The sequence below is a fragment of the Girardinichthys multiradiatus genome, chromosome 19 (assembly GCF_021462225.1).
Source record: "Girardinichthys multiradiatus isolate DD_20200921_A chromosome 19, DD_fGirMul_XY1, whole genome shotgun sequence".
Taxonomy (NCBI): domain Eukaryota; kingdom Metazoa; phylum Chordata; class Actinopteri; order Cyprinodontiformes; family Goodeidae; genus Girardinichthys; species Girardinichthys multiradiatus.
Window position 1 is genome coordinate 31484940 of NC_061811.1, and position 13300 is coordinate 31498239.

At 41.8% G+C, this 13300-nt stretch overlaps 1 protein-coding gene across 2 annotated transcripts; it reads right to left on the reverse strand.

The window, feature by feature from the left end:
- Positions 1 to 1640: 1640 nt before the first annotated feature.
- On the reverse strand, positions 1641 to 13121 carry rdh12 (retinol dehydrogenase 12). Of its 2 annotated transcripts, none has more exons than XM_047344969.1 (7): positions 12944 to 13121; positions 12265 to 12383; positions 8422 to 8577; positions 8240 to 8344; positions 6635 to 6844; positions 4889 to 5078; positions 1641 to 2560 (listed from the first exon to the last, which is right to left on the reverse strand). In XM_047344969.1, the coding sequence occupies exons 1-7, from the start codon at positions 13015 to 13017 to the stop codon at positions 2458 to 2460; spliced, it is 957 nt and encodes a 318-aa protein (XP_047200925.1). In that variant the 5' UTR covers positions 13018 to 13121; the 3' UTR covers positions 1641 to 2457. The 2 variants fall into 2 exon arrangements, with proteins under 2 accessions (XP_047200925.1, XP_047200926.1); XM_047344970.1 differs by lacking the exon at positions 12944 to 13121 and adding an exon at positions 12468 to 12600.
- Between the last annotated feature and the right edge of the window lie 179 nt (positions 13122 to 13300).

The following is a 13300-nucleotide window of genomic DNA, read 5'->3' on the forward strand; positions in this document are numbered from 1 at the left end:
ACCCCGACCCTCAAAGTCTCCAGCTGTGGGCATGGCCACTGGGAGGCTGACTGGGTGTTCGGACCCTGTCAGGCGCACCATATTGAGTGCTAGGGCACCTTCCATACGTCAGCGGTATGACAACTGATGGTGTCTTTTTTTCTCAGTGGTGTTCTGCCCGCAATGAAAATTCAGTTTCTTGTCCGGTGCCCACTATTCTGGAGTTTCTCCAGTCTCTGGTTGATAAGGGCTGCTCTCGTTCGACCCTTAAGGTATATGTTGCAGCAATTTCATGTTATCATGCATCTGTTGACGACCGAACAGTGGGGAGCCATGATATGGTCCCTCTTTTTCTGCGCGGTGCACGTAGGTTGCACCCACCGCTGTGCCCGATTGGGATCTGCTCATGGTCCTCGAAGCTTTGTGCTGCTCCCCTTTCGAGCCTTTGGTGCAGGCGGACCTCAAGTGGCTCTCATATTAGACTGCCTTTTTGTTAGCTAATGTTTCGGCTAAGAGGGTTGGCGAGCTGCATGCTCTGTCAGTCCCTCGTGTCTCCAATGGGGTCCAGATGATTTTGGTGTTGCCTTGTGGCCTAACACTGCGTTTCTGCCTAAGGTCTTGTCCAGTTCGCACCATAACCAGCCATTGAGGTTGGCTCGGTTTCGGCCTCAGTCAGGTGCATCACTGGATGGGTCTGAGATATTGCGCCCAGTACGGGCGCTGGAGGCATACGTTGCGGCCACTGAAGCTGTTAGATGCTCAGACCAGCTTTTCCTGTGCTACGGCGGTCCCAGGCTGGGTTGTCCTCTTTCTAGACATTGTCTTTCCCACTGGATTGTGAATGTCATCTGCCACGCCTACAGCGCAGGACGCCGTCCGCTGCTGGTCCGTGTGAAGGCCCACTCTACCAGGAGCGTCTCTGCTTCCTGGGCTGCTATGAAGGGGGTTCCCCTGGAGGCCATATGTGCTGCTGCATCATGGGCTTCCCCAAGCACGTTTGCCAGGTTCTACATTGTTAATGTGGCTGCCCCTCATCCCCTGGACTAGGTTCTTTTGCGAGGCTCCGCTGGGCCCTCTCAGTGAGGTATGTGTTCAGGATTCCTTGTGACATGGTTGGTATTAATCATCCAGTGCTTTAAGCTCCGCCCTCTGGCAGTCAGCAGGGATGAAATAGAACGAAAGTCACGTATGTAACTACGGTTCTATGGATCCCGGATGACTGCCAGAGATTCTCTGTCACTCAGAATCCTTGCTTCCGTAAGAAGAACAGAGGAGCAGAGCCTCGGATGATGTAGGCATATATAGCCTCCGCTGTGTCACAGGTGTGACTCTGTTGGTATAATTACTCGAACTGCACATGCGCAAAGGGAACATTCAGTGCTTTAAGCACCGCCTTCTGGCGGTCATCCGGGATTCATAGAACCGTAGTTATATACGTAACTTTCGATCTTATTCTAGTAATATGGCCTGTCTACTTTGATGCAAGATGTAGTCCTGAATGAAAAAAAGTAATCATGCAATCAGGATTTCATCTTGAGATATCCTTTTTGTAGAACAAAACTGCCCTTCCCATGCAACCAGTTTCTCTATATGGTATGCCTGAAATGCCGAAACAGGACACATTAAGAAAAAAAAAGGATTTAAAGATCTGCAGATGCACCTTCATTGTAATGTTTCTGTTTATTTACATAAAATGTAAACATTCAACTCTTGCTATGAATGTCATTTTAGTAAAAGGCATGTTTGACTTGTATAAAACACAGAATGTAAATTCTTGGCAACTATACACGTGAATGCTGTGAAATGCTGAAGTGAGGTGTGAGATCGTTAAAAACTTAAACCTATACTTCCTGCAGAAACGTGCCAATTGGGACAATATAAAAGTGAGCAGTGCTGCAGTGCCATGACTCTGAAAATACAAGAACCAAACATAATGCATTTATGCAATTCAGTTCTTAAATATGAGACTCACTCACTCTAATACATAGTAGAAGATAATCCCTGCTTTTGAACATTTGTTTAAGAAAGTTGGCACAAGAGTTGAACTATTTAACTGCAAATTCTGAAGAAATTAACAATATGAAATCCTATAAATGAAAAAGATGCTGGTCTTTTACCCTGCATTGACACTGCATTATATGTCACAGCATTACAAAAAGATAACGTTTGTTTCAATTTTTGCCATATGCTGTATTTACATTGTGTTATGAAAACATAATCCTAAAATATGAACTGTCGATAAAGTTGACTGGTTTTAGTTTAACAAGCTGCAGCAGAGCACCGGAATACCGAATTTATTGTATCCTATTACACAAAATATTAAAACCTTCACATTGTTTTACTTCTTATAGAATGTATCAGAAAGAAATGTTTCAAGTACAGAACACCAAAACCAAAAGGAAACAAATTAAATGAACGGGAACAGAAGTGTGAGGGACTCCAAGGAAGCCTGAGAAACGTGGGAGTTACAAAGGGGACTCAGTCCCAGTCAATGTCAAGAAGCTCACAGCTGACGTCCCACAGTTTACTGGCTGTCTCCTCACTTCTCCCCTGGGGAGCAACGAAGGCGGGGGCGCAGTCGCTGAAACCAGAGGAGGAAGACCGGATCATTATTATGTAAGAGCTAATGGCTGCATGAGTCACCACTAGTTGCTGCCATCTGTATTCATTTTGACTTGATGCACGACTTCATCTAGACTAAGGGGTGACACGGTTCTAACACTCACTGATCTGAGGAGAATGTTGCTAATGGGGCTTAAAGATTACTTTTTGTCCACATTTTAGTTCAAAACTGTTTCATTCCACATGCTTTCTTGATTTTCTTTTCTTACATTAAAACTGAATTTTATTAAAGTTAATCTATTTTTAGCACCACTAAAATGTAACAAATAGAACATCTGACCTGGTTGTTTTATTATGATATGCACGTTGGTTTATTTTGATGTCTCGTCAATATGTTTAGAACTGATATTTACTGCCAAAATTCAAGAGCACATATTTTCAATTCAAGATCAGGATTTCATTCTGCTTGTAATCAAACCGTTTTGATTGCATAGTCCTTCACCTTCCATCCAAATGTCTGCATTCACTCTTGTTAGTTTTAAAGGGTTGCACAGTGGAGCAGTTGGTAGCACTGTTGCCTTGCAGCAAGGAGGTCCTGGGTTTGACTCCCGGCCGGGAGTCTTTCTGCATGGAGATTGCATGTTCTCCCCGTGCATGCATGGGCTCTCACCGGATATTCCAGCCTCCTCCCACAGTCCAAAAACTTGACTGTTAGGCTAATTGGTCTCTAAATTGCCCTTAGGCAATGGGTGTGTGCATGGTTGTTTGTCCTGTATGTCTCTGTGTTGTCCTGCGCTGGACTGGAGACCTGTCCAGGGTGTACCCTGCCTCTCGCCCGTAGACTGCTGGAGACCAGCTCCCCGGTGACCCATTATGGAAGAAGCGGTATAGAAAATAAATGAATGAGGGATGGCTTTTTATGTCATCTGCACTCGCAGAAAGGGCGGACAGCGAATCTCCGTGTATTTGTACTTAAGGACCATCAACGAATTACAGTCGATAAAAACAAACAGAAAAAATTAATAACTTCCAAATGTCTCAAACACTTAGAACCACTGCTGAAATGTGTGACAACAGTAGACTAATGAGACACACCAGATATCATGAGACATTCATTAATATTTGGAGCTATCCAATCAAAACGGTTTGAGGGTGGAGCCGGACGTCCTTCTCACTTTGACGGGCTTTCTGTTTGATTTTTCAAAGTAGAATTTGCAAATTTGGTTGTTTTGAAATATTCCTGCTCACAGGTCACCCTTAGCCTGAAAGCTGGCTACCTGAAGAGACAGCCCAACTAATTAACCCAACCAGTGGCGTTTTGTAATTCTTGTGGAAACTTTTAACACGAAAAACAAGCAAATAATGTTTTTTTCTCTATTTTATCAATTCAAACAGTAAAGGATCTTTACAGATGGCGGTTGTACAGTACAAAGTCTGCCTCTGGCTTAATGTGATACCGAACATCCAAGGTCCAAATAAAGCGTTTTTTTTCTGCAACTTTGACTATCTGCTGTATGCGCGGCTGCCATATTGAATATTGAACTGGGGTTGCCTTGTGGAAATCAGCCTTTCCAAGTCAGAATTCTGGTTGCTTTATTGACTAGGAACTCTATTATTGACACCTCCTGGTACAAGTCAGAAACAATATTGTCCCTGACATACAAAACAGAGTAATTTGGTTTTATGGGAAATTCCTGGTTGTGAAAAAAAAGTATTGTTATGAAAACTTAAGCAGCGCCACTCACTCTTATTTATATTATGGTTACAAAAGTGTTTTGTAAACTTGTAAATAAGGTTTATTAGAAAATTCTAAATTATTCAGGTGTTTGCAATTAATTTTACACAAATGCAACCAGTCAAGGGCTTTATTAGATGCATCAGGTGTGCTTGAGATAGATCACCTCCTCAAGCTGCAAACATGTTGGTCACTGATACTTGAAAACAACTGCAGATGTTTTCCATTCACATTCAAATTAGATATTTTTTATTGAGCCTGTGTGAATCTATGCATCATTAAGCCAGATTATAAAATAGTATAATAAAGGAAAGCTCTAAAATATAAAATGGTCTGAGTCCCTGGGTTTAGAATGGAGGTAAAGGCTGTGGTTATCTGCGGTTCTGAAGCACAATTGAGAAGGCAAGTTTTCTCTGAGGAAAGAAGCTCCATTCTTTAATAATACAGGAGGTGAGAACAAATTACTGAATGGCCTTTGCAGCATTATGTCCGCATTTCTTCCCAGCCGCTTGCCTTTATAGATTAATAATTCAGAATGGAGAAGAATGCCGTTCCAGAAGTACTTTCTTTTTGTTTTTATGTAGACTTCATTCCTTGTACGTTATTTCTAACCTGAAGTGTTTCCCAGAGACGGAGTGCAGCTCCTCGGCCACAGCACAGTATATGCTGGTCTGTGCTCCTTCTTGAGGAGTTTTCAGGAACACGGAGAAGACGGTGAACAGTATCATCATGAGGGTCGAGTGTCTGGTCAGGTCTGAATTGACCGTGCCTGGGTGGACCGAGTTCACCGTCACATTGGTTCCTGTGAAAGCAAAACACAGGTTAAAACAATAGCAGACATATTTCTGTCAGTCATATTCAACAACCTGAAACTGAAAGTTATTTGGGTTCAGCTTCTATTCTATTCATGAAAATAAATAAAACATCCTCTTATAAAAGGGAAACATTTATTGTGTGAATCCTATAAAGTTTTCACACTATTGAGATCCTTCTGGTGTTAATGCTTTTTCTGTACTTTATTTCAATCATTCAGATATTAAAATATTGAGCTCTTTCATGACTTACACTAATTACTGTATATGTGTTATTATCTTTTTCTAAACCATTCTCCCCCCCCATGGTAATGAATGCGAAAAGCCTTTAAATCAAAGCTTTAACACTAGATGAACACATAATAAATCAATATGGAGGAAAATTTGTCTTCGTTCACATAACAGTGGGAGGAATATGAATTGTGTGCCTCAGAAGAAAGGAAATCCCATCAACCTGCCTTATTGACCCGACTGTAAAATTCAGATCAGGTTTTCCCAGACAGAGAAAATGGATCATGGTTTTTAACGCCACATTGTCGCCACCAGGACATAAATTGTATGTGGTGTCTGTTGTGGAATTTTCTTATCAAAGTGGATAGAAGTTGACTCATAACAAGAGAAAATCCAAAGGCATTCAGCGTTTGAAGACCCTGACACTGAGGTTAGTCAGTGAAACAGAGCCCCGATCAACATTTACACACAGTATTTATACCAAACATGACTGTTATCTCAACTTCAAAGAGTCTGTGTTTTATGACCCCGGACCCTTCTCGGGTTCAGAGGTGACAAAGTTATCTAGGAACAAACCCATTTGCACTTCCTAAGATATCGCCCTAAAGCATGAGTTTTAACCATTAAACTTCTGATAATGGCTTTACAGCTTCCTCCTCTAACACAGATGTTCTGAGGAGTGAGGTAACCTAAAAGTCATACAATTTGGAGCACTTAATAAAATAATTTCCATCACATGTCTCAAACCCATGTGGAACCAAAATTGTCTTAATCTCTGTCACTGGGCTAATTAGGTGCAAGAAATAAAGCATAAAGTGTATGCCTCGGCCTCTTTTAATTGAGACTGTCCCCTGTCTTAGCCTCTGTTTAGCAGATATTTGGACTTAGGTTGCAGATGTCTACTTCTGGGTCTATGAATGTTGCTAGGTATAGTTGGGTGTATTAAAAAAAATGGATTTACCCTTTTAGAGTTTTTAGTTTTTCTGTGATTGTTTGCTGATTTTTTTGTGTTTACGTTTGACATCAGTTTTCAGATGATGACTTGGTTTTGATTTCAGCTGCTTTAGCAGTATTTTTCATTCAGTTGCAGCTTCTACTGTTGAATAGGTTTCTCCTACATTTCTTTAGCATTTGCACAGCATTCTTGCAGTAAATGCAATGTTCTTTAGTTTGTATCCATTTATTTTAAATATATAAATAAATAATTTGTTTTTGTCACCTTGTTCTGAGCATGCTCTGTATTTTTTCTCTGCAAGAGCAGATCAGCTGTCCGTTTACCCATGTGTTATTTGTTTTTTGTGGACAGTTTGTGTACCTTTTAGCCTGCGGGCCAGTTCTCTGGCAAAGAGCACATTTGCCAGTTTGCTCTGGCAGTATGCTAATCCACTGTTGTAGCTGCCCTGGCTGTGAAGGTCATGGAAACGGATCCAGCCAAAGTTGTGTGCCAGTGACGAGACCACCACAATGCGGGCCGGAGCACTGCGCTTAAGCAGTCCGATCAGGAGGTACGTCAGCAGGAAGTGACCTGGCAAAATACAAGACACGTGTGTGTTGTTTTGGAACAGTTCTCAGTTTTGACAGTGATTTGATTGTTAAAGCACTGATTTAAGACTTTGTTACAAACAAAGGACATTTTATTTCTATCAAATAAAAGTCTAAAAGTGAAAAGTTTTTCCCACACTCAATCAAGAACCATGTGTGGGTTAATCAAAATTACAGGAATGAAACCTTTACAAACTAGAATTTGATAACCACTGAAGGTTTTCTGGTAATAAAAAGTATTTCATGCAAGTAAATAGGTCAATATGTAATAATAACAATCAAAACGTAGACAAATGACTGGAAATGCATCCATCATCGGGCACAGCGGTGGCGTAGGGGTAAAGCTCAAAACCCATGTACAGAGGCTACAGTTCTTAACACAGCTGTCGCGGGTTCAATTCCCGACCTGTTGACCTTTGCTGCATGTCCTCCTCTCTCTCTCCACCCCATTTCCTATCCGTCAAACTTACAAACTAAAGGCCCCTACTGCCATTAAAAAAAAACCAAACAAAACGAATGCATCCATCAGTTTTTTCAGTTAATAAAAGCTTTGACTTGGCAATAAGCATTTTGGCCGTTTCTGATTTCTCGATCAGCAGTTTAATATAAGACATTATACAGTCAAGAAAAACCAACACCCTATGACAGCATGTGTGTTTTATACATATTTTAAAACATATTTGGATGACTTGAAACATGCTTTACATGTAAGAAACAAACCAAACATCTCACAGCTGAAAGAGGAGTGGGGCAAACCTACCTTAAAACTATGTTAGACACTGGTAGATGCCTACAAAAAGTGTTTTACTAAGGTTATTTTAGCCAAAAGGAGATAAGACTAGCGATTGCAGAGTGGGGTTAGTGAAATAAGGTTAATTGTTGCTGTTTACCTGTAGTTAAATCATTTCTTTTACCAAAAAGACTTCACTACCGAATTTAGACCCTAATTTAAACTTTAACTCTTAGAGTTTCAAAAGGCTGCCAATATTTCCATGACAGACAGGGGTTAAAAGTTCAAATAGCTAAAATGGAGGAACTTTACTCAGTTGAAGCTTCCTGATATCTGCAGAAAGTCTCACACTCTCTTGCATCCTGAATGAACCACAGACGTTTCAACAAGTTGTATAAAATAGTTTGTTTCTTACACCTAGGTTATTCCTCTGACCTTTTTTTAAAACACCTCTCTGATTTTAAAAATAACTAACTTTGAATCTGTTATCCACTGGAACAACTTCCACACTGAAGAGTGTTGTTGTCAGCAGGACCTGGTAGTTTCCGACTGGCCAATCACCAGTCAGGGCAGTTCAAACTGAAAATGGTCGATTTCTCTGTGGGTATCCACAAATAATTCTTAAAACACATTTCTGTTTGGACCTACCTAAATGATTGACTCCAATATGCATCTCAAAGCCATCGATAGTTTTCATGTAGGGGCACATCATCACTCCGGCATTGTTGATAAGTACATGAAGATGGTTGACCTCTGAACAAAAACATGTTAAATGACAATGACTTCTAATCACTTGAGAACTTTGAGGCCGCTGCTTCTGCTTCACTCACCTCTCAGGAATTTCTGTGCAAATGCTCGTATGGAGCAGGTGTCTGCCAAATTGAGCTCTCGTACTTCCACTTTGGCTTCCGAGTATGTGGCTCGGATACTGGCAGCAGCCTCCTCGCCTTTTTCCACATCTCGACACGCCATAATCACCCGAGCGCCTGAGATGTTAAAAAGAAACAGGACTACACTGTGAACCACAGCAAAGAAAAAAAGCAATCATTCAGTCAAAAGGCTAAAAGGGGGAGGGGGTTTTGGAAATGTTAGATATATGGAAGCCTTAACTCAAGTTGAAATCATAGAGATTGGGCAGCCTAGTGAGTGACGGCAAAAACACTTCCACTGCGAAAATGAAAATCTATTCAAAACCTAATCTGTACAGAAGAAATATAGTTTCATTAGAATCAGACTTTTTTTTTTTTTTAACATAGAATATATGACACTGATTTTTTTGTCCTAAACAAGTATTTGTGATTTTTTTTATTTATTTATATTCGCCAGCAGAAATTTCACCTGCACAACTTCGCCTTCAAAAATCTGTATGCAAATGTGTTGACCTTCTGGTGACTCAAAAATAATCAGCACTAGATTGAGTAGTGCGGCTGGTCACGTGATCAAATGAGGGTAATTTGATTGGCTAAAAGTCGCTCAACACGATCTAGAGCCAATTTCTTGGCTTGAGTCACCAGAAGGTCAACACATTTGAAGGCAAATTTCTGCAGTTCAATTTTTGCAGGCGAACTTTTGCAGGGGAATTTTTTGCTGTCGAATTTAAAGTAAAAGCTAAAATTAGATAACATAATTGCAAGGATACAAATATAGGGTTTTAAATTCAATGTCTAAAAAAGTTCTGATTCTGATAAGACTGTATGTCTTCCATTAATCTGTGCCATGAAAACTAGCGGTTTGGTTTTAATATATGCTATTACAAAAGAAACACAGCTGGGATCCAGTGTACTGACATAACGGGGAAGAACCATGAAATCAGCAAACATAACCGAAGCACTGAAAATGAAAAGCGTACAGCACAACTGCGAACCTACCAAGACAAGGCCGTCTACCTAAACTGACAGGCCGGGCATGGACAGCATTAATCATAAAGGCAGTCATTAGGGCCATGGTAACTTTGAAAGAGCTGCAGGGATCCACAGCTCAGATGGGAGAACCTGTTGACATGACAGCTATTAGTCGTGCAATCTACAAATTTGGCTTTTATGAGATTGGCAAGAAGAAATCCATTGTTGAAAGAAAGCCATATAAAACCATGTGCAGCAATGACACAGCAAACATGTGGAAGGTGGTACTCTGTTCAGATGAGATCAAAATAAAATGTTTTGCCCTACGTGCAAAAAGCTATGTGTGGAAAAAAATAAATAGTGCACACCCTCCCTACAGTGAAACATGGTGGTGGCAACATCATGCTTTGGGGATGCTTTTCTTCAGCGGGGACATGGAAGTTGGTTGGCGTTAAATGGAAGATGCATGAAGATAAGTACAGGGCAGTCCTAGAAGAAAACCTGTTAGAAACTGCAAAAGACTGGAGGCTGGGATGGAGGTTCACGTTCCAGCAGGAGAATGGACCCTAAACCCACAAGAAATCTGACGGAATAGTATCTGGCTGTAAAATAACTTTCAGACTGATCACAGTTTATTTCCACAATCTGCTTCAACAATGGTTTCATTGAAAAGCTGCTTGTGGATCATCCTTTTATCCCATCATCTACATGTGTTCTTTGTGCCTTGTGATCAAATGAAAGGTCCCAAAACAGAATAGGGGGTTAAAGTCATCCCATCAATACCATGCCCCTGATCCACCTCAGGAAGTTCATCACTACCTCCCAATCCACCTCAGGAGGTTGTCATAAACCTGTAACTCCTTTCAGCTGTAAGGGTTAAGACAGGATTTCAGAGGAAGTGTGACATAGTGATGTGATACAAAAGGAAGACAGCCGCAGCAGGAGTCTGCTGTGTGCACAAAGCAGAGGAGCAAGGCAAGGTCTTCCAACAAAGACGTGTGGGGAAGACAGATCTAAAGGGCTGAGTTTATGTCATGCCCCAAAACGGGCTTATAAAATCCATTCAGTGCTTTAAATGCAAGCAGAGTTGTTGTGCGCCATCCTCGACATGTTATCGGATGCTCCTGAACAGCATATTCCTCAGATCAGGATGACACATGCTCCTGGGAATGCTGTGAGTTTTAAATCCCCTTTTAGTCTGCAATTTCAGAACACGCTGTGTAATCACACAAAGCCGGCAATCTTGAAAGATCGACCAGTATGATATGAAAGTACGAAGTGATCTGTTATGGGCGGATCGTGGTTGCGTATGTACTGCAGAATTATGATCTACAGGGATTGGACAATGAAACTGAAACACCTGGTTTTAGACCACAATAATTTATTAGTATGGTGTTTGCGGCCAATTCGTCTTGAGAATGACATAAACAAGTCTTGCACAGTGGTCAGAGGGATTTTAAGCCATTCTTCTTGCAGGATAGTGGCCAGGTCACTACGTGATACTGGTGGAGGAAAACGTTTCCTGACTCGCTCCTCCAAAACACCCAAAAGTGGCTCAATAATATTTAGATCTGGTGACTGTGCAGGCCATGGGAGATGTTCAACTTCACTTTCATGTTCATCAAACCAATCTTTCACCAGTCTTGCTGTGTGTATTGGTGCATTGTCATCCTGATACATGGCACCGCCTTCAGAATACAATGTTTGAACCATTGGATGCACATGGTCCTCAAGAATGGTTTGGTAGTCCTTGGCAGTGACGCGCCCATCTAGCACAAGTATTGGGCCAAGGGAATGCCATGATATGGCAGCCCAAACCATCACTGATCCACCCCCATGCTTCACTCTGGGCATGCAACAGTCTGGGTGGTACGCTTCTTTGGGACTTCTCCACACCGTAACTCTCTCGGATGTGGGGAAAACAGTAAAGGTGGACTCATCAGAGAACAATACATGTTTAACATTGTCCACAGCCCAAGATTTGCGCTCCTTGCACCATTGAAACCGACGTTTGGCATTGGCATGAGTGACCAAAGGTTTGGCTAGAGCAGCCCGGCCATGTATATTGACCCTGTGGAGCTCCCGACGGACAGTTCTGGTGGAAACAGGAGAGTTGAGGTGCACATTTAATTCTGCCGTGATTTGGGCAGCCGTGGTTTTATGTTTTTTGGATACAATCCGGGTTAGCACCCGAACATCCCTTTCAGACAGCTTCCTCTGGCGTCCACAGTTAATCCTGTTGGATGTGGTTTGTCCTTCTTGGTGGTATGCTGACATTACCCTGGATACCGTGGCTCTTGATACATCACAAAGACTTGCTGTCTTGGTCACAGATGCGCCAGCAAGACGTGCACCAACAATTTGTCCTCTTTTGAACTCTGGTATGTCACCCATAATGTTGTGTGCATTTCAATATTTTGAGCAAAACTGTGCTCTTACCCTGCTAATTGAACCTTCACACTCTGCTCTTACTGGTGCAATGTGCAATCAATGAAGACTGGCTACCAGGCTGGTCCAATTTAGCCATGAAACCTCCCACACTAAAATGACAAGTGTTTCAGTTTCATTGTCCAACCCCTGTATAAGGGGCCTTTAAGCACACACGTGTTAGAATGGCCCATTCAAAGTCCAGACCAATAAATATAATTGAAAACCTATTCCCATATCTCTCTATTCATCATTTTGTGTTGGTCTACAAGATTAAATTATATTTAAATAAACTGAGGTTTGTAGTTCCTGCGTGACAAAAGGTTGCATTGTTAATTTTCACAGTGTAGCGATATCATTTTAAGGAAGCACTCTTCCACAGAATGTTTTCCAATGTTAGCTCACCTCGCATTGCCAAGTTCAGGGCGGTCTCCTTCCCAATCCCTGTGTTGGCCCCAGTGATGAGCACTGTCTTCCCATCCAAACGAGATGTGGATTTGCACACTGCTCCTGCTGCATATCTTCTGCTTAGGCACAGAGACAACTGGGTTAGACATCATAAAACAGAACCACTGATGGTGTCCATGTACCACAGCATAAATCCTAACCTCGTTGGAACTGAACGTTTGGATTAGCTGGGTTAATTATTCATAGCAAAACTTGGCTGAACTGCGCTGAGCCTCAAGTCGTGCGACCCGCGCCACCGAGTAGGACCGCCCCATGCCCAATAGTATGTTGGAGAGATGCATATAAATATAACTCCTCCCACGCTCAAGTTTCTGATAGGCCCGAGCAGCTGAGACGGAAGACCGCCGGATCACCTGCGTGACAACGCTCCAAGCCTCCATCAATCTATGTCATTAATTTCCAGCTCACACATTCCTTCATTGTGCAATAAACTCGTAAGTCATACATTAAACAATGCAAATTAAATCCAAATCTTAATGTGATACGAGCTAACAGGGTTACATTAGCTGTGTAAATGAACAGTGTGGTACTAATTACATCAGTGCAATGCAATATCTGGTCAACCAAAGCATAATCTTCCCGAGATGTGGATTCTTATCAGAATAAACGTACTCACCGTATATGTGGGGCGAATAAAATCACCAGCAGCGTCACCACTCCGAGGCCCGCGATAATTAATAAGACAAACATCACGCCACAGATCTGTGCCTCACTGTCTCTTCCAGAAAGATGGAACTGGTGTGTGTAGGCAGAACAGCTGATGTCAAAGCAGAGCGGGGTGCAAAGCACAGCAGGGGGGGACACAGACTCCCAATGCGAACAGAATCATGGGATTGTAGTTTTTATGGCCCGGCAAAAAAACCCTTCAGTTTTTAAGTGTCGGTTTTCAGAACATCGTTGTTGTTCAGTGGGTTTTCCTTAGTATAAAGTATATATAATTTTGTAGCAATCATGTTAGATTTTTCAAAATACC